The sequence below is a fragment of the Psittacula echo genome, assembly GCF_963264785.1.
Source record: "Psittacula echo genome assembly, chromosome: 2".
Lineage (NCBI taxonomy): Eukaryota > Metazoa > Chordata > Aves > Psittaciformes > Psittacidae > Psittacula > Psittacula echo.
The window spans coordinates 8,663,921-8,684,318 of NC_137737.1; the positions used below are offsets into that span (position 1 = coordinate 8,663,921).

General features: G+C 42.3%; 1 protein-coding gene across 1 annotated transcript in view; it reads right to left on the reverse strand.

Annotated features, from left to right (window-relative positions):
• Positions 1-530: 530 nt before the first annotated feature.
• Positions 531-20,398, reverse strand: part of CNTNAP2 (contactin associated protein 2) — a gene marked incomplete at its 3' end in the record, with an annotated part of 1,031,819 nt that continues 1,011,951 nt past the window's right edge. Inside the window, exons 22-24 of the mRNA XM_080639583.1 lie at positions 16,803-17,033; positions 2,381-2,452; positions 531-730 (exon numbers count right to left, since the gene is read on the reverse strand). Of these exons, the coding sequence (XP_080495709.1) occupies positions 531-730; positions 2,381-2,452; positions 16,803-17,033 (503 nt within the window). The remainder of the gene's footprint in view (positions 731-2,380; positions 2,453-16,802; positions 17,034-20,398) is intronic.

Sequence of the window (20,398 nt, forward strand, 5' to 3'; positions counted from 1 at the left end):
GCCTTCAACACCACCAGAATGGTCAAGGTGCAGGGCTGGGGGCAGCCTGTGGGGAGGTGGAAGTGCTCACAAAGGAACACAACAGTGGGAAGAAAGGTCTGGCACTTGTGCTCAGGACAGGACTACCCGTGATTGAAACAGCTTTTAAAACATGTAAAAAACCAGCCCCTTTGCTCACTGCGGGCATCCAGAACACTAAACACACACAGAAACAGACAGGTATTACTCAAAACTGTAACCAATGCTGAAGCTGCAAAACTGCTCTTTGTTGTAGTTGTTTGGATACGGAAGGGGCAATTCTCTGTAAATAAATACAAAAAAGTGTTTTTTCTTAAATGCTTGAGATACTCTTTTTTTTTTTCCTCCAGTCTCAGTGGTGCTTTCCTGTCACTTGCTCCTCCAGTTGTGCTGATCTTTTTACCATACGTGTGCTCAAGTGTCTGATGCACAGTGTTCTCTCCCCACTGTAAGTCATCCCAGTCCCCCCCTGGCCCAGCTCGTATCCCACCCCAGGCCCTGTCCCCCTGCGCTTAGATAAGCCATTCCTTCTTGCTCTCGTCGATGGTCTCTGTGAAGTTGGGGTCATTGTTCATGATGGCAGCATCGGCGCTCTCGGCTGACTCTGCCCCTTTGGCCTCATTGGTGTGGTAAGTTCCCTTGTGGCGGAACATGTAGCGGATCAGGAACACCAAGGTGCAGAGGATGGTGAAGATCACCACTGCGATGACACCTACACAGAGGAGGAAAGAAAAGATGTCACTCGTGAGAACACCGACAGGGTTTGACACAAAGAAAGGATCCCACAGGTTCTCCAAACTGAGTTGAAGCTACCCGGGCAGCTTTTAGTGGTTTCCACTGCTTTAGTATTGATATAAAGCTCTTGCTATGTACAAAATGTCACTGGAAGGAGTGTGCTAGTGACTTTCCCTTCAAAACATTAATTCCAACGTCAACATTAATACCTTCTTACAATGGTGAGCTTTGCTGACCATGAGGAAGAGTGTGCCAAGCGCTCCCAGAACATAGGGGTAAAATTGTGGCATGTCAAGGCCTGGGCAGCGCTGAGGATGGAGTCACTGATGTACCCTTTCCAGTCAATGGCCATATAGATCTATGGTAGTTCCTCAACATGTCCTTGGAAATTGGCTTGACTCACTGTTGGCTCACTCCACTCACTAGGCACTGGTTACATATGATTATAGATATAACTGCTTTATCATCAGACTTATCCTTAATTGCTCCTTCTGCAATGATCTATTAGGGATTCAGCCCTGTTACAGAGAAGTCTCATAGATCTTACCCTCTTAAGCATAGGTAACTATGTGGTAAAACAGCACTGGGTTTTTTTTGCTCCTTCTCTACAGGCATGAAGGTATTCCAGGATGAAGACATTATGCAATTTTCTTGTTAAAAACCATCCTGTTATCAGCTAGAATTCTGTTATGTCACTTTTGTTAAATGATGAGAGGGACAGCCAGGCTGTTCAGGTGTGGCCTGAATTCTTCTGAGGAATGCAACGCCTGGGCAGCAAATCAAAACTACAGCAACTAATCTGAACCTGGATATGGAAAGAGACCCTTGAAGGGGCCAAGGAAAAGAAACAAGAAATTCCATTAGATTGCATTTACTACTATACTCAGTGTTGCTTTACATGACAAAACCCATCACCAGTATGGCATTTTATATGCATTTAGAACTGACTGAAAACTATTGGGCTGATCTTTACAATTAGTTTTTTATATGCCTTCAGAATTAGATGCAGTGGCAAAGTTCTCCCAGGAGAGTTACAGAGCAGCACTTCCATCCTATGGGACAGGGCGGAGAAAATTGCGTGTGTGTATGGAATTAAGCAGGATCCACGTTTCAGGAGGCAGCTGGCCAGAGTATCCTCAGTGGAATGCTAATTCAAGGTTCCAGTTCTGGTATTACTTAACATCACCTATCCCACTGAATGGGACTCTCCAGCACATAAGTTATAGCAGAACTTGGCCCCTAGAACACACGACAGGATTTTTTTGTCAAGGGTGGAGCAAATAGTGTTTGACACAGATTTGTGTTGAATCTGCTGTAACTGGAAAAGTGTTCTTGCCATTTCACATGACTTAACTATTCAGTTAACAGAAGTAACTACTGCACAGTAGCTCCCCACATAGATACATGCACTATGAATATCAATGATTTGGTTAAAACTGAATCTGGGGGCACAAACTAAATGAGAACAAGCCATTTCACTAGGACAGTGTGCCTGACTGGACTTGAAAGTTTCTATTTAATGTTGAGGTGTAGTTTTCCCACTGTTAGCTTGCACATGTTATCAACTGCAGTTCAGCTGTCACAGTCATACCGCAAAGTATCTCAGAGAAATACGTAGGTTTCCTACCTCCAATAATGGCAGAGTTCCTGTTAACTCCATCTCCTATAGCTTGACCGTTGTATGGGAAATCAGCACTGGCTGTAAATAGGGAATTAAAGATTGATGTTGTAATAGCAGTGAAACTTCACCCAGTAGTTCAGAAATACATCCAGCATCCCCGGACACGATTTAAAGAAAACTGTAGTCCTGGGATCCTTATCCAAATAAGAAGAAAATAAAAAAATCTGTCACTATTCTCTAATCTCTCTGAACTTGCTTCTTGCTTCTTCCTCTTAGCAAAAATAAAATCACTATAAAGGAGGACCTCAGGAAGCATTGCTGTTAATGTAGGAGGTCATTTTGTTTCTCTACTAACACAAGTTCAGTAAGCTTCCTTAGCATGAAACCAACCCAACCCCTTTCTTTCAACAGCATGTGATCATACATACTGTTACAGAGATTTTTGCCTTTGTAACTATCCATGCTATCCATGAAAGGCTTCAGAAGCTTCCAGGATTTTGTGACCACCACTGCATACAACTGCAAGCTCTTCAAAAGAAAACCTGCCATCCCTTTTGCTGCTGCACAGCCCAAAGCAAGCGAGGAACTGCATCTGCTGCTGGTCAGAGCCATAGAGCAGTCACCCAAAGGAGTATGTGCCAACACCTTTGCTACTCTAGGAGAAAGCCGAGTGTGTCAGCTGCGCCACTGCTGGAGCTGAGGTGCAAGACTGTGAGCTGGAGGAGCTGAGACACAGCAGGCAGGGAAGCCATCAGGAGAGGAGAGCATTCAGCAGACAGAGGAGAAGAAGAAACAGTGCTCATCTACCTAGAAACGAGAAACTCCTTGCAGCAGAGCTGGATGAAGGAATCAGTACGGGTCTGAGGTAGAATTTGGATTGTAGTCTTGGCTTTAACCTCCAGAAAACATCACAGAGACTTTTCAAAGGCAATCTCATCAATTAAAGCTATCATCAGCATTTTCTTTATAGTCAGACATAGCAGCTAGTCACTGTGGTGATTAAGCAAGCCTGGGGACCTAAGTGAGTGGCTGCAGCCATTCTCTTCTTTGCCACTGGACTATGGCATTGATTTTGAGATAGAAAAAATGTTGTTAAATATACTTAACTGGGGACAGTTAAATAACCAAGAATATGAATTACTTCTTAGGTCAGTAGTTAAAACCCAGCTGTGTTTTCCTTGCTTGATGAATTAGGTGATATTATATTAATAAGTTGCCTTTACAGGCCAGCAGTGCATTCACTATACACCAAAAGTGGCTAAGGGAACTCAACTGGCCTTCTGTTAGCATGGAGTAAAATCCATATAAGGTTCCTTTTGTATCACAAAGCAGCTGCACAAAAGAATGAATGGCTTCAGCTCGCCACGTGGCCTGAAAAGAGGTTTGAGGCTAGAGTAGCCTCCTGTGTGCCTACTATGGAGGAGAGTCGAACCAGCTGTGCGTTGAGCAGCTAGCTCTTGGCTGGCTGCCTATGGCACAAACAAGAGAGCATTTCTCAGGGCTCAGTGCAGGAGGCCTGGCCAGCAGCTTTTGCCAGCACCACTTGGGCCTTTGGCATTTATTGGTGCTCTGGCTTCTGAAAACAGCATTTCTGCACCTCTCTGAAGGAAACCAGGCTAAAAAATGTGAAAGATAAATAAATACCTGATTCCGCATCAGGGGATTTTGCTTCAAAGAAGAACCTTACTGTGCAGGACCATGAATGTTTCCTACAGAGACATTTTGGCACAGGGTCCATAATGTTATCCTTACAGGGCGAGCAGTGGGAAAATAAACCCTATCTCTAAACCTGCCTTCCCTCAGGGAAAATTCTAAAGCCAAATTACGCTATGTAGAAAAGCATCAATTTGCCACATTGCAAGGAATTGCTCTCTGCCATTCTAACACAAAAAGGCACCCCTTGCCATAGGAGCAGAGCCATATAAGTGGTTAACGTAAGTGGTTAACAAGTTCTACCACTCACCACTTGGTTTGGTGCTGTTTTCCTGTGTCCCCACACAAGAAAGCTTAAAATCAGCAATGGTCACAGTTCTGCCTTCCCTTTAACTGAACAGTATATTTTATCTTGTTTTGAAAGGTTATTTGAAGGACTATGGCACTACTGAAGTGTGAAGAAAGAGCAAAGCTGCTGTTCATGGCAGTGTGATCCCTCCCGAGCTGCCACATCACAACGGCCATGCTACAGCGGATTCCTGGCAAATGGAAGACCACAGCTTATGATATTCAGCAGCCACTGAGGTACACCATAGGATAATGAAAAACATGAAGCATAGTGTGCAGCTACATCCTTGATCTTGTCTGAGAGCTGCTGCCAGGACTGGACCCGATGCCTCCATCCAGAGCTGCTTTCCATTCACCAGACATGCGCAGATGTCCATTGGATCAATAAGCAGATGTGACCCACTCTGAGACTCTCATCTCTGACAAAAAGGAAACAGCAATACGTGTTTGGGGGCAGAAGACACTTATTTCAACAATAGTTCACCCTCAGGTTGTAGGAGTTGTGCCCTGCTGCAACTGCTGGTGAACCAGGAGTGCTGTAGTGAAAATGGAGCTTAAGACATTCATGAATCTTCTTTTTAAAGCACCTGCGGCAGTGACGGCAGATAATATCTCAATAATTCAGGAATTCCTGTTCTATTACAGATGTGCTTTTGTGTTGTGGGGTTTGGGGTTTTTTTGACTGAAAAACTGTATCTAAAATCTCAGCAAAATAGCCTTTGCTGCAGAAGTGTCTATACCAGGTTTTTACTGAATGTATTACTACAGACGGATAGAGGAGGAAGAAAAGAACTCATTAATTTCTTTTTTAGGTGGAAGTTTCCTTGAAATTCTCCTTGCCAGCAGTAGCTTCTCAAATGATCAGAAGTAGCTACAGATTAGAAGTCTAAGAACCGCAAAAGATTAACTCCTGCCACGGCAATTAGGCAAAAGAGAATGTATGAGGGCACATTCCTTGATCCTCCAAGGTGAGCTTAACAAGAGCGTACTGTCACCCACAGGCACCAACTGCAGGCATTTCGTATAGCAGTTACATATGTACCATACTATGGTCATATTCCTTGGCAATATTAAGCAACTTTGTCAAGAAGACAACTAATGAGATTCTTTCTTCTATTGCTGCTGGAATTCAGGAACTAAACAAGGAAAGAACATGTCAGAGCCAGCTAACAAAGGGGCAACAGTAATACTGATGCTCGGGTAAAAGCATAGAAGACTATAGTGTTGTTCACAGGTTGTAAAGAGTAAATCCTAAAATGACTGGCCAGATAAAATGAATAGTTTTATTAGCAACTCTCATGTCTCAAGGGAATCTAAGTCACAGTGGTTTAATAACTAACTCTGATGGCTATAATATGCAGATGAAGTATAGGATGAGTTGTTCATGGGCATGTGTGTGCTTTCAATTCTGTCACAGCTGGGAACACCTCTTTCCTGTTCACATTCTTCCACTATCACTGTGACATTAACTGTACTTAGCAAGCCCTCTTGCACTGCTATTTGTACCTCGACAGCTTTAAATCATAACTTGCCCACAGTAAATAGGTGCCATGGAGCTGCAGTTACTCTATCCAGTTACCCTCCAAAGCCCCTCTGCATTGTTAATGTAACGTAAGGTGGGTGTGGGGATGATACTGCAGGAGTTTTGGCCTACATACTGTACTAATTGTTAGCTGAAGCCACAAATAGTGCTGTTCAGTCTTCCTTTATTACCTGGGTCAAAAAGGCTGCTTTTAAACAGCTCATTCCCATCTGGTTTGGGGACAGTACTGGAAGGGCTTCCTTACTTTAGGAGCTTTTTCTGAATCTTCCCTAGGTTTCTCTGGGCAGACAGGGTCTTACTTGTGCGAATCAAAACATGAAGCACAAACAGCTTTATAATCTATCCTAGAAAACAGCTACATATTGGCCCAAGAGACATGCTGCCAGTGCCCTGAAATCCTCTGCTCATGCAGCTGTGGCACAGAGCCATCAGTCTGCTGTCAGGACACACCAAAGGCATTTTCCTAAAACCTACAGCTAGCGTAGGGACAGAATGAACTGTACCAGGAAATGCTAAGCTCATCTGTGGCTTACGAACACCACTCATCTGCTCCCCTTCCAGAATCCACACCTGTTCTTTGCACTCTGTCTTCCCACAGCAGGGCCATAGGGTTTGCTTTAAAGACCATCATCCTGAAGCCAACACACATAAAAGAGATATGCATGCTTTGCTTTCTTTTTCATGTGCTCCTGTTTATGAGGCCATACTTCCAATAACTACAGAGTAAGTCTACAGAGTCTGAACTTCTGTTTCCCCTTTTTCAACTTTCTGTTATTAGTCCTGAGATAAATGGGTTAAAGAAACTTTGTAGCACCTAAAAGGCTAATGAAAGACTGCCTGCAGGAAAAATCCATGCTTTGGCCACCATTTTAATGACATCTGAAATTTCATATGACCACAAAAATGTGGAAGGAGATGCACCATCACCCGGGACGCTCGTCATGGTCGTTGCCACAGCAAGCTGTAATACAGCAGCTCTCACTGAATGGAAAGGGGAGATGGGGCTGGATAAACAGCCTATAGTTAGGATTAGGTGTTAAAGATGACAGATGTGGTTGATTTAATAGAGTGAATGATAATTTTGCTTCATTAGAGTAGGCGTGATTCGGCACCTGCCATTTGCAGAGGGAGAGTTTTTACAATGGATCCCACATAAAAGCCTTTTGCAAATTCACAAAATTGAAATGCAAACCGACCCTGTTAAAGTAGGAAAGTGGCCCGGAATCTGGGTGTGGGCAGACAAATGAGCAAAAGGCTATTCAGTCAAGGCAAGGGGAAACCCAAACCCAAAACCAAGCAGGGAGCCTTCTCACCTAGAGAGATGTTGGAAGCAATTTTAAACTGAACCTTTTTACTGAGTGGGCAAGTCTTAGTTCAAATACACTGTGCTACAAAGGAAGATACCATTCAGATTCGCTCTAAAATAGGTAGGGTGGGAGTGCTCACAGTACTAAACCAAACAGTGGATGAAACCTGAGTTTGTGGAAACTGAGTTTGTTCAACCTAAAACTAACATGTTGCAAGGCTGCTGGGACCTTTCGGCTTTACAGATGTCCACAGTTTTAAGAGGTATTCTCCCATTGCTAAGATCAGTTGAGTTTTCACATAAGTATGAACTAAAGAAGCAACCAGAACAACTGGATCTGGTGATCACAAGGTACATAAAATAGCCAGCAATCAAGACCTTGATTAAAAGCAGAACAGTGAGAGAACAAAATAAAAGCAAAGATGTGAGCTGTAACTCCTTCCTAATTCCATTTTGCAGCCAGGCCTCCAGGAACTGACCTTGCAAAGAGAACACTCACTCACTGACACCTTGGGATTTTGGGAATGTGTTGGACACTAGAACCATTCACTAATTTATGTCTCCACAGGACCATAACACAGGGGGAAAACAAGAACAAGCTCTTCAGGCCGTGTTGGGTCAAATTATGTCAGCTCTGCTGGTCAGGTGAGACTGTACTGCTGCGGTTTGAAATCACAGGGCACTCCTTATTACAGACTGTAAGTACAGAATCTCATTGCTTGACTCTTGATAGTAGAAACTAATAATGTGCACTCACAGTCACATTCACTTTCCTGAAGGGACTGGATTACAAAGGAAACTCTAAACACATGCACAGGAATGATGGAGCAGGAATAAACAACTCCATTACACAGCCTACATCAAAGGGGAACATCACAGTCTGTAGACACGAGTCGCCCTTTCTTGCTCATCCCACTGCTCGTGCCGATCCCACCCAGTGCTCCCTCCTGAGTGTGGCTCTGTGAAGAGCTCCCATGTAGTAAACTACAGCAATTCAGAAAAAGAAGGAAAAAATCTGAAGCAGTACTAAAAACACTGTGTCATTTTATGCTGCCAGGGTAAATTTTGCATTTAAAGTTCCTGTATTTTCTTATTTTCTTCCCTTTTTTAAAATTAATACTTCTTTCCTCCCTCCTGCTTCTTCAAAATGAGAACAGAGGAAAAAAAGGGAAACTAGCCCTATTCCCCCTTTTCTAGGTAATTTAGAGCAGATTCTGAGAGAGGACTTTTTAATATTAATCTCTGTTAACAGAGTTTACTTAAAAGTCCCACTGGTATTAGCTTGAGTATAAAACTGAGAATTTGGCTGAAGTTATTTTTAGTATTAAGCACTTCCAGGTTAAAAGAAATCCCCACACTTAACCAACCACAAAATATCTGAAAGGTATTTTAACCATATTGCTTGGGAAAGGTAATTTTTGTTCAAAAGTGCTATATGGGGTCAATCATAATTCCCTGAATTTTTAGTGATGCCTCAACTACAGTGTTAGAGGGTTACAAGTATATCCCTAATATGAACCACTTGTCTGTATTTATGTACATAGAAGTCTTCACTGTCACAGACTTGATTTCTTTGGTGTGAGTTACAGCATATTGGGAAAAGTACACAGCCATAGCAATTCTGAAGCTACCAGAACGAATGAGGAACGTGGAGCTTAGAGGTAAAATTAGGGCTTTTCACTTTAAATATGTCATCTTTTTCTGTCTGTCACCAGTAACACAAATTACTTTGACATGATCAAATTCCATTCATTTCTTCAAGCCTATGGAACCTTCTTTACTGGGAGGGTAAAGCCAGAAAAAAACCCCTTCATAAATGACAAAAAGGTCCTCCAACACTACTGCTCCAACACAGGTGCTATCTGGACCAATTATTTAAACTTAAGTTTTGTCAGGTATGTTCTGTTAGATCAAAAGGATTTCAAAGGGTTGTATTTTTGCTCTATGAATTTTTCATTGATCCTCGAGTGTCTTTACTGACAGCTATTGGTGAGTTCAGTACAAACCCTGTGTTTTCACATTCTTGGTGTGAAGGGTCTCCAGCCGTGTCTTTTTAGTCCAATGTGAAATGAGTATAAATGAAAACATCCTCTGAAATGATGGTTTAATAGGAACATTGTCCTGTGAACAGCCCTTCTGCAGGCAAACTCCTGGGACAGTGTGGGAAAGTAAGTGGGGATTATAGAAGAAAGAGGTGTTGGAGTGAACAGAAATGCCAACAATGGACAGTGACGGCATTGGCGAAAACTCACTGAATGCTCCATGGTCAGTGAACTGGGACAATGCAAGTTCTCAACACTAGACACAAGAAGGGACAACCCAATCAGGCAAGATGGTTGTTTCTGAATTGGCTGTGTTATTGGCCCTTTAATTTCCTTTTGCACACAAACTTTGTTGTCCATACTCTTAAGGAGAGGAAGAAATGGAATTTTATGAATGGCTTGATCTGAGGGAACAGTACAACATTCTTTCTATTAATCTTAAAAACAATCTTCCCAGCAGAAGGACAGAAAACTTCTGCCTTATTAGAAGATCCATCCTTGCAGCTTTAACTCCCCCACATCAGTCCTGGATGAACTATGAAACAGGGAAAACATTCTTGCATTGTGCATTGGAATGTTTTAAGTGGTTCTCCCCTGCTTCTCCCCCTTTGTATGGTCATTTCCCAGTAGTGAGTTTTACACTTTCTTTTGCACACAAGCAAGTAAACGTACAAAGTAGTGGGAAGGCAAGACCAGAACACTCTCTCAATTTAGTAACTGGTACTTGTATACTACAGAATTTTATTCCTTATTTTAACAAGAGAGCAGACATTCAGGACCACTTCTGGACCGTGTTTAACTGCAGCCTGAACTTCAGCAAGTTCTGTCTCAGAGGCAGGATTCTGAACATTTGTCCTGCCACATTTCCAACTGATCTGCAGCACATTAGAGCACCCTTCTCTATCAAAGACCTAAACTCATCTGTCTTTTAATTCCTGGTAGTAATGTCTGGCTGACACTGGGTCTCACTATGACTCCAGACAAGAACTACTTGTGTATTAGTCATGCTGGCCTAAGCTATCACTTTCATGAAAATTTTATGAGCAGCGCTTCCATTTCACCTGTTAAGGAAGACAAACAAATACTTCCTTTTATAATTAATGTAGAATATGAAACACTTCTGTGCTCTCAAAGGAACAGTAGAGTTAAGTGCTGGTCAAAGCCTTGCTGTATATAGCTAATTGCTGATAATGGACCCACAGGGAATACTTGAACAAAAAAAAGGCAGAAATAAGAAATCCAACCCAACAAACACCAATACCAAACAAGCCTGAAAACTTATGACAGCTACAAAATAGGAGAAGGAAGAAAAAAGGACTCTATTTATTGAGGTCATTGGAAGAAAAGGCTTCTCACAGCCACGGTAAGAACAACAAGGTCAGGTTCTGTACTTTCTGTGTACCTACACTTATGAAAAATAAAAGCTCGGATTGGGGATGAGGAATGGGTCAGACTGGAGAGTTTAAAGATAAAATGAACTTCAGTAGCTGTAATGACCGGATCGTAGTCTAGAGGAACCTCCTACACAGGGAGTGAAATATTCTTCAGCCTAAGGAAAGGAAAAAGAAGGCAAAACCGAAGTGCCAAGACATCTAAATGCTTCCTTCTCTACTCAATGTTTTTTTTTTCTCCTCTAATTTATACCATCCCTATGTTCCACATTAAAGTTAGTACTTGTGGAAAAAATATAGTCTTTGCCGAGGATGGAAAACACACTCTTTGTAATATCACTACCTTCTTGTCTTGGCATTAGGTAGCAGTATTAACATTCAAATCACTGCTTATGAAATAGCTACAATGCTGGTCTGTCAATGGATGCCAGAAGAATTTACAAGCTTGGCAGCCTGTCAGCTGTCTGAAACACTAGACAGAATGTCAGAAATTTCACACTGAAATTATATACTCTTACAGATAAGAGAAAGCTGTGCATAATTGTGTGAAGCAACTAGATGACACTGAGGGAGGCATTTTTATTCCCAATCAATAGAGAGATTTACAGTAATTCAAGGACCATAATTACGCCCTTTAAGGATGGCGCACTGATTGTGCCAAATTTCAGGCAGATGCTCTTCCTAGTTAGTTAGCTGCTGGATGGGCAGGAGAAAAATAGAAACTGTTGCATCTCAGCGTTTACCACTTGCCTTCTTGCCTGCAAGAAACACTCAGTGCTTAGAAACTGAGCAGTGACTTGCTGCTTGACTTAATCCCCAACTGTCTCAACAAAAAATGCCACCTTCCTGTTTGAAAACAACTCATGGACTTCTGAGACAGTATGTATACTGGGAGGATAGGGGATGCATGCTGGTGACTCTCAGCAGAGGAAACCATCACAGAATACACTGAAACCTGGCAGCGGAAGAATCTGTTGGCCTGCAGGGGAGGCTGCAAGTTCATCTTCTGTCTCTTGTATAGGGAGCATAGCTATTAAACTAGCTTACCGACAGACAAAGAGCCTCCCATTGTTAATTATGCTAATTAAAAAACCCCAACTACATCAAGTGATCAATAACTTCAAAGATAATCTGGCGTCATTCCCTAATTGTAGGAGAGATAACTAATCCTTCCTGCAATCTTGAACAAGGAGGAGCATCATTTTATTCTAGCAACTACCTTCACATCCGATTCTAATTTTGCCAACAGCCAGGAGATCAAATTTGGATGTACAAGGCTGCACCATGAACAAAACCGATGCACCTCTTCCATCTCTCCTGCCCGGATGCACTTGCCCCTGGCAGCAAGCCTGGAGAAGCGACCCGGCTCCCCTGCAGTCCCTTAGAGGAGACAGTGAGTGCTGCATCACTCGTTACCATTGACTTTAACCCTCCTACTGTTGGATTCACTGATGCAGACAGGACTCTTTCAGTGTCCGGAGAAGACTGTTTTGTTCCTCTGTGTGTAACCTAAGACCACTTTGAGGGCTGAATCCCTGCCCTCCAGCAAGTAATGCCTTTGATCCTTCCTTCCCACTGTGCTGTTTGTAACAAGCCCTTGACAAGGTCAAGAGCTATTTCCATCTGTCTCTGTAGCCACATCCGTACCAGTGCACGTCTGACACAGCTTCTCCTCAGATGCTGCCACTCTCTGCCCTCTGGGATGTCAGCATCAGTGGTCAGAGGGTAGGATGGCAACCCAACAGTCACGTCTGAATCCAGAAGGTGACCTTCAGCACTGTCACCACTAACATATGAGTGACACTTTGTCTTGGTCCAGAAATCAAGTGCTATCTTTAGCTTGAGAAAGACAATTAGTTGGCCAATTAGATAAGCATGGCTCATATAGGCAGTATTCAGCTCACCTGCTTTCCTCTCCTGCCATTACTTGTTAAAGGAAGAGGGATGAATTGGTAATAAAAAGGGAATTAATCCTGCAGGCAGCCGTTTTAATCGTGATAGTGGTGCATGTCTTTATACAATATTTTTGCCAGACATGCTCAATAAAGCTTTCAAAGGAAACTGTTGATTCTTAAAAGACAAGGCCTTTCACCTTCTACAAAAATAAAGAGCTTTTTGAGTTTAAATACATACACTCAGAAAAAAGTCACACCACTTAGGAACAACATTGCAGATGTAGCATTTAATCCTGCTCCATTTAATTCTTAATACGCTGAAGCTAATATGGGTTTAACTAAATCCTGCGTTAAATACTCTAGATGCCATTCTGTTCGTACTCTGAATAAATGCATCTTGCAGCTACATAGTGCCATGGCAGCTTAAAAGTGCAAAAGTATGGTTTCTCCACTGTTGTATTTACCCTGCCTCTTCTGGTATCTCCTGCTTTTACTAAATTCAAAATCAGGTAGTTTGGCAAGCTGGAGCACATTTTACCTCAGATGGAGAGGTACAATGGAGTAGGTTTCTCGTATTCTTTTTATATGAATAACAAAAAGTTTGGAAGTGAATATTTATTAGTAATAAACCCACCCGCAAACCAAACAACCCCACCCCAATAATATGCATCTTCTGATTTTAAGTACAAGGCAATTTAGGTGTGGGGGTTTATTTACTACAAACATAATCATCTGTTTGGGCTTTTGTTTGCTTTTCTACAATGAGCAAGGTGTCAATTACCAGTGACGTGCATCTTAGCTCATTTGAACTGAGAGATATTAAAAAAATCTTGATTAGCTTTTTGGCTTGTGCATGTGCTACAGTAATATATATGAAAATGCATGCTAATATAGCTAAAGGCATGCAATTGTAACTTCTGTTGTGAAATGTATGCCAGACAGGTAATTTGCTGGGTTTAGACAACATTTAAAGGTAGGACATGGAATTTTTAAATACTATGGTCATTGATCAGGCTCTTTTTTGTGTCCTTTCTACATTCCTTTTGCTTTAAGCAAGGCAAATTTGATTGTCTGACATGAACTGAGATAATACAGACAGGAGGAAAACACAGAAAGAGAACCATATTGATGATCTGCTTGGGTTTGATTATTGACTTTTGTTTTAAATCACCAGAGTCACATTCTAGAAAAGAATGACTTGTTGAATCCCTGCTTTATCACCATCAAGAAAGGATTACCATAGCAACAGGAAAAGGCTATGCATTATAAGAATACTCGCAAGCTGAACAAGATCATGGTTTAAGATAATGGCCCGGTAGCATGGCAATATGCCAGCCCGGAGTGGGGAGGGAGGGAAGCGGCATTTTTACAATGACAAAGACATTTAAAAAGAACTAAAATTGTAAATGTGAAACACGTGTTCTCAAGGCTAACCGAAAGTGCAAGACAAGGAATCGAGAAGCTGTCTGGCCTGTTTGTCCAGGGAGCAAATCCACAAGGTTTCTTGTTGATAAATCCCTGAGTTGTCTCTAAGGGTCGACTGCAAGTGACTGATGTGTGTCTTTATTGTTTTCCCTTTAGCCTCTCTGCTAGGGTATCCAAAATGTTTTGCAGCCAGTAATGTCCACACAGCAACTACACACAAGTGTTTAAGGCAGACATTTCATGTAGGTTACCTGTCAGGCAGAACCTGCTTAACATCTGGTAATTACTCGTGAGATCTGACCCAGCACTACAGTTTAAAGGTGTGAGGATCATTACATCTGCTGTTTGGTGTATCTGTCCTGTTTAGACACTTATATTTGACCCCTCCTACAACATTTGTCAATCCTCAACATTCAATTCCACAGTATTTGAGAACAAAGCTACAAGTGTACACTTAAACATGAATGAGGATGAGTGCTGAGCACGTCACTGAATGAGATGTAAACCATATGATGCTTGCAACAAAATTTTTCCTGATTTTTTCCCTTCAAGCCAGCCATCCTCAATTTAAAATTAAATAGGAGACAGAACAATAAGAACTACAAATTAAAACATGTTCAAAATAAGAAACCCAGTACATAGTAACTACTGTTCTTTGCAACCATTTCTTTGTGACCAGGTGTGTGTGGTTTTTGCTTTAGCACTTCTACAAGGGTTTCTGTGCATTTTAGTAAAGCTTTTTGTCTTCACCCCTTCAGCTGGTTTAGTGAAGGAATAAATTCACACTGAGAGTACCGTGACAATTCCAGCTCTGGAGCCAATGGGAATCGTTGCTCACACCTCTGCTTTTCCCATTTTCTCTTTCAACACAATGTGTGTCAGAAAGTCTTCTCTGAGAATCTGGGAAACATCAAAGAGTCTTCAGTGGAAACCGCCAATCTGCTAATGCAAAGTGACACTAAACCCAAACACTTTCCTTTACCAGTCACCAAGATCATCTGTGCGCAAGGTTACACAGTGTACAGTGAGAACTTTTTTCAGGTTGGAAGTTAACAGAGAGCTTGAGCCAACCTAACTGCATGCTGCATGTTCTGATATCCTCCATGCTGGCTCCATGACCGAGTACTACAGTTAATCCAGAAGGAAATGTGTAAGCTTGTAATCTGTCAGGTCAACAAAGCTGAATCAACTGAGCAAGTTTTCAAGACAACACCGAGCTAACACAAGGACAAGCATAGTAGGACTTGGCAAGGACAAACAGGATCTCCTTGTTTTAACACCCGGAGCTATTAGGAACAGTTCAAGTATCTTGAGTAAATCCCACCATACTCTATAACTAGCCTGCAGTCAAATTAATTGTAGGAAAAAGAAATCAACCAAAATTAACAACTGAAACCCATTAGTGCACAAGATTCATAGCAGCAGTGCATCCTTAAGAAGTTTATGGCCTACTTTTTGAAGACATGAGCCAGTGAGGCTTCAGGAAATGTGCTTTTATAGAAAGAGGAGCACAGAACGTAACCTTCAGGTGCAAACTGGCCTAATAATTTCAGAGACAAAAGAGACTAATAATTGTGATGAAAAATTTCAAGTACCAGATTGCATATTATAAACAGGAAGGGAGGTACTGAAATCTTACAATGGCACGGCAGCAGGGAGGGAATGACAAGCTGCAGAGCATGACACTGCTTGTTTCAGTGTCTGGGACCCTCAGCCCTGGCATACCTGTCTCTCCTTCCAAACATCTGCCCTATTTCTCTACTGAAGAGCTAACAGAAAATACTGCAAGGAGTTCCTTGACACTGCAAGAAAAAATAATATCCAAAATCAAAAGGTATGACCATGGCACATACTTCTAAGAAAGACGTATCTACCTGTCCCCTCTCATATAGAAACTGGCAGATGGATGAATCCCCAAACACAATAGGCAAAGTCTAATCAGTATCAGAATCATTACAGACCCAGTTCTTCCACTAGCATTTTAATTTTATACCACTATAAATACATCAACTTTGCCAGGAAGGTTCAACAATTCTTGTTCTACAAACAAAGGCTACAAATCAGAACTAGGACAAAACACAAGAGAGATGTCAGTGTACACCTGACCCTATAAATCTAAAGGGAACAGATTTTTTGCTTTTTAAGTATTCACCTGGCACTCAAGAAGCAAGAGAAAAAAACCCAAACCTCTACAGTTAGACACAACATATATTTTCAAAGACTGTCAGTCACAAAGCAGGCCGAGATTGCTGGGATCTGCAAATTGTTTTGGCTTGGCAGCCTTTTCAGCATGAGGTGAATGCCATTATGACTAATGGGATTTCCCATTACACGTGGCCTCAGGAAAGCAGACATTTCAGAAAACAAATCAGCACTATAAAGGCATAAATATATTTATGCCTAAAATTAGATTCGCTTTTTTGGTATGAAGCTGACCACAATACACTCACTTATTAGGAATGCAGCATAAGAAATGCTACTGTACCTTATTTAGCTGTACTTGCAACCTTTTGCTGACTACATACCCAAAACTACAGAGAAAGTGCTACCACAGCAGCTAGGTCAAAAATCAACATTCAAACAGCGTCAGACTTATGGAAAAGAAAAATAAAGCAGAATATTAAAAATAAGGCAAAAAAAATATCCTGTAACTGCATTTAGGAGTGATGGCAAATCCCTGTCATTCCAGCTTTGCACTTCCTACATTTCCTATAGTCATTTATCAATCACATCCACTCAGTTTTGTTTTTCTTACAGAGGAAGGCAAGATGTGTTTCTTCTCTGAACTGCTCCACTGAAGTAATGTGGCATGAATCCCAGCTTACCTGAGTCTAAGTGCCATGGGTCAGTAGCGGCCGACATTGGTGGGATGGTGAGTGGAGATGCTCCGCAGTTGGATTCCACCAGTTCTCCTTCGATGTGGACGTGAGAGGAGACGTTGGTAGGTCTCAGAGCTGCTTTGAGTGGAGCAATCTGGTTGAACTGTACTCTCGATAGGCAGCCAGTGAATCCTGGGGTGTTGTATTTATATATATCTTGGTCAATCTTCCCAATTTCTATGGGAAATAAAGGAGAAAAAAAAGAACATAAAATTAATCAAAACAATTCATTGCTCTGGGAAGCACGGCTGGTCTGAACACTTGATTCCCAGAGCTCAGTTCCAAAGTTCCTCTCTCAGGAGACTGAGAATGTGTCAAACCCTGCCAGGTTTCTTTACATTCCATTACAGATTAAAGCTGGAAACCTTCAGGCCTTGATGTGACTCAGTTTCCCTGCTATGCTATCATTAAAATGAAAGGCTGGCATGAAGGAGTCATCAGAGAACAAAAGGCTGGGGAAAGAAATCGTTTCCACAATAAGAGGTGGTAAAGGAGGAGGCAGGCAGTCATTGCCAGGGTTTCTCCTCCCAGCTGAAGCTGCTGCTGTAAGAGATGCCCCTTCCTTCACCTTGGTCACCCTGTAGCCCCCTCTCAGTGGGCCAGGACCACTCCTGTTCACTCCCATCCCTCTCCTGTCTCCTTGCCAGGAGAACAAATGTCCCTTCACCAGGGGACCACACTTCTCTTCAGCCCAAGGTGGAAACCACCCCTTTCCAGCTTCCTTCCTTCCACAGCAGTGCTGAGAGGTGGCAGGTGCCTATCCAGCCCTGCTACAGGCTGAGGGGCAGCGTGCGTGCTCCTGCACCTCCACAACTAGGCCTGTGTCAGCTGAGAACCTGCCTCATTTTACACCCCATGCTTTGCTGAAGGGCAAGCTTTCAGCCAACATCCATGAGCAGAGCACGGGGCTCCACCATTGTTCTTCAAAGCTGCTCTCCAAGTAGCTTTCTCCCTTCTAACCCACCAGTTAAAACGATCCCAAGGAAGTGGCTGTACAACACAGCACATGCCCTTACTCCCCAAGAACCTGCTCGCAGGACCTGCTGTGACAGCCTGAGTCACAACCGAGACAAATCTGGCGCTGTCAGCTGGCTGTGTTGAGGGGTATTAACACTTCAAAGGCTCCCTGCAGTGTCTAATATAATATCTACATAGCAGTGAGGAATCTGCCTTCCTTTCTTGTACGATAGCACGGAGTGCATGAAAAGGACACATGGCAGCATCATGTTTGTGCTGTACCATGAGCTATTGCTCTGGAGGCACTGAGACACTTCAAACTGCCTTTCCCTGGGTCAGCAGGGACAGGAGTTAGGTCTGGTCCTTGAAGTCAGTGGGAGAAGTCGCACTGAGCTGACCAAAGCAAGATGGTTATGACAGGGACAGGGAGGAGCCTCAGGTTGTTGAAAGGCAACCTGTTATGTCAGGAACAATGGTAAGGGTTTGAAAAACAGCATTTCTGGAGAAGAAGTTGTCTGTAAATCACAAGTTTGTGTCATAAAAGGAAAGGAGGAGGTGGGACAGAGAAGGTTCTGCTGAGAGCTGTGAGGAGAAAGTGGGAGAAAAGTTTTATTTTAAGAGTTTGGGGATGTGCTGGGAACCAAAGCACATCTGGGTTTGAGGTTTGCTACAAAAAAAAACCCAAAACCTTAAATAAGAACTATTAGAAAATGCGTTACGAACCTTTTGGATGTGTTCAGTTCTAACCAAACCAGGATCAATTCTATGAGGTCTGAGCTGCTGCCTGGGCTCCCTAAAAACTACCATGATATGTGCGTGAGTGCTATTCCTAAGAGTACAGAGCATCAGGGATATGCATGAGGAGTTTCAAGGCTACAAACCAAGCTGGGAATTTCAAGTATGCCCTTTTCTTTGGGGTTTACAGGTTAAACATGAAGTGGGGAAAACTGGTGGGAACTGGATGAATCTTGACATGATTAAAACAATTCCTCTGTTTTCACAACAAACTAAGCTGTACCCTTTCTATCTCTGCAACCATGTTAGAACGATAAACACACAACATGTAAGTCCCTACCAAACCTAAGGGACATACACACACACACAAGGAAGATTCAATCTGAAAGTTACTTGTACCAGATCCTTGTGTTAGCCACTGTACAAGCATGGATTTTCTATTCCTCCCATTTTCCCTTTTCCTTCTTGTTTGAAAACACGCTTTCCCTACTAGTGCTTAGCGAGCCTTTATCAATATTACAGCCACACTTCACAAGCTGGCACCTCTGACAAAGTGGGAACTCGCTCAGGACTCACCTAGAGACTAGCTTAAATGCATTAAAATCATTGTACTGGTCAAGTGGGCCTTGCATCCTGCTTTCCTTTAAAAAGTAGCTTGACTGAACAGTTAGCATCATCTTCTTCACGGACAGAGCCTTGGGAGACATGGTCTAGTGTAAGGCATCTCTACCCATCATAGAGGAGTTGGAACCTTAAGCTGGAATCTTAAGGTTCTTTCCAACCCAAACCATTCTGTGATTCTGTGATGGTAAGTAAAAAACCTCTCGTGTATGCACACTTTCCATAGTCAGTAGAAAAGCTGTACCACATCCAGAGTTCATTAATTCTAATGCTACTTGTAGACCATATCACTCAGACATGGGTCCTATCTGACCACAATATTCACTGTCTCTTACTTCAATAAAATATCCATGGCATATTTTGCAATTTTGAGTAACCCTTACAATCTAAGGAACAATCAGAAGCCCACATTTCTCTTTGAACACTGTAACCACTGTCAGTGACAGTTCAGAGATTACCTTTTTTTCATGTTTTTATATATTCTGTGGAACTTCATGCAACCATGCTAATAGCCTCCCACTCACAATGCTGAGTGACAGGAACAAAACCCCATCAGTATGATTGTGCTACCTTAGCAGCTTCAGCACCATTCTTCTCTAACTCTATGAATAATAAATGATGGATACAGATGCTGAAAGAATTAAAGAGAAAAACCCACCCAAAACCCCCTAACAAAGCACCTTGCTGAAGACCTGCATTTTTGTTTAAAACATTCCACACATGATGGCTGTGCAAGTCACCTTATGCAAATGCATACCAGCTCGCACCAGATCAGTGCTAAACCAAGATGGGTCGACTTCTGTAACTGTGAAAATGTTCCTTTCCATGCGTGTCCCATGGGGCTCAGCACACCGATACTCTCTGATGTTAGGGCATTATACTTCGCCTCCCTGTGTATTTGAGCCTGCTAAAAAACTCATCCCTGGAGAGTGTAATGATTAGATAATGAAATATGCCTTTGTTGTCATGACTAAAATTCAATTTCCTCCCTATAACAGAGAGGGGAGAAAAACAAAAGAAGATGACAATCGCATCCTTTAAAAAAGGGAAATGTACAATGCAGCTACTTTGCATTTTTCTGATTTTCAGCACATCAGCTAGTGCAAAGTCATAAAAGTATTACAGTATATAGTATTATCATTACCTAATAACAACATTAGTATTATTGCTTTCGGATCTGATGCAGCAATCTTCTGCTGGCACCCTACCCACAAGCATTTCTGTAATGA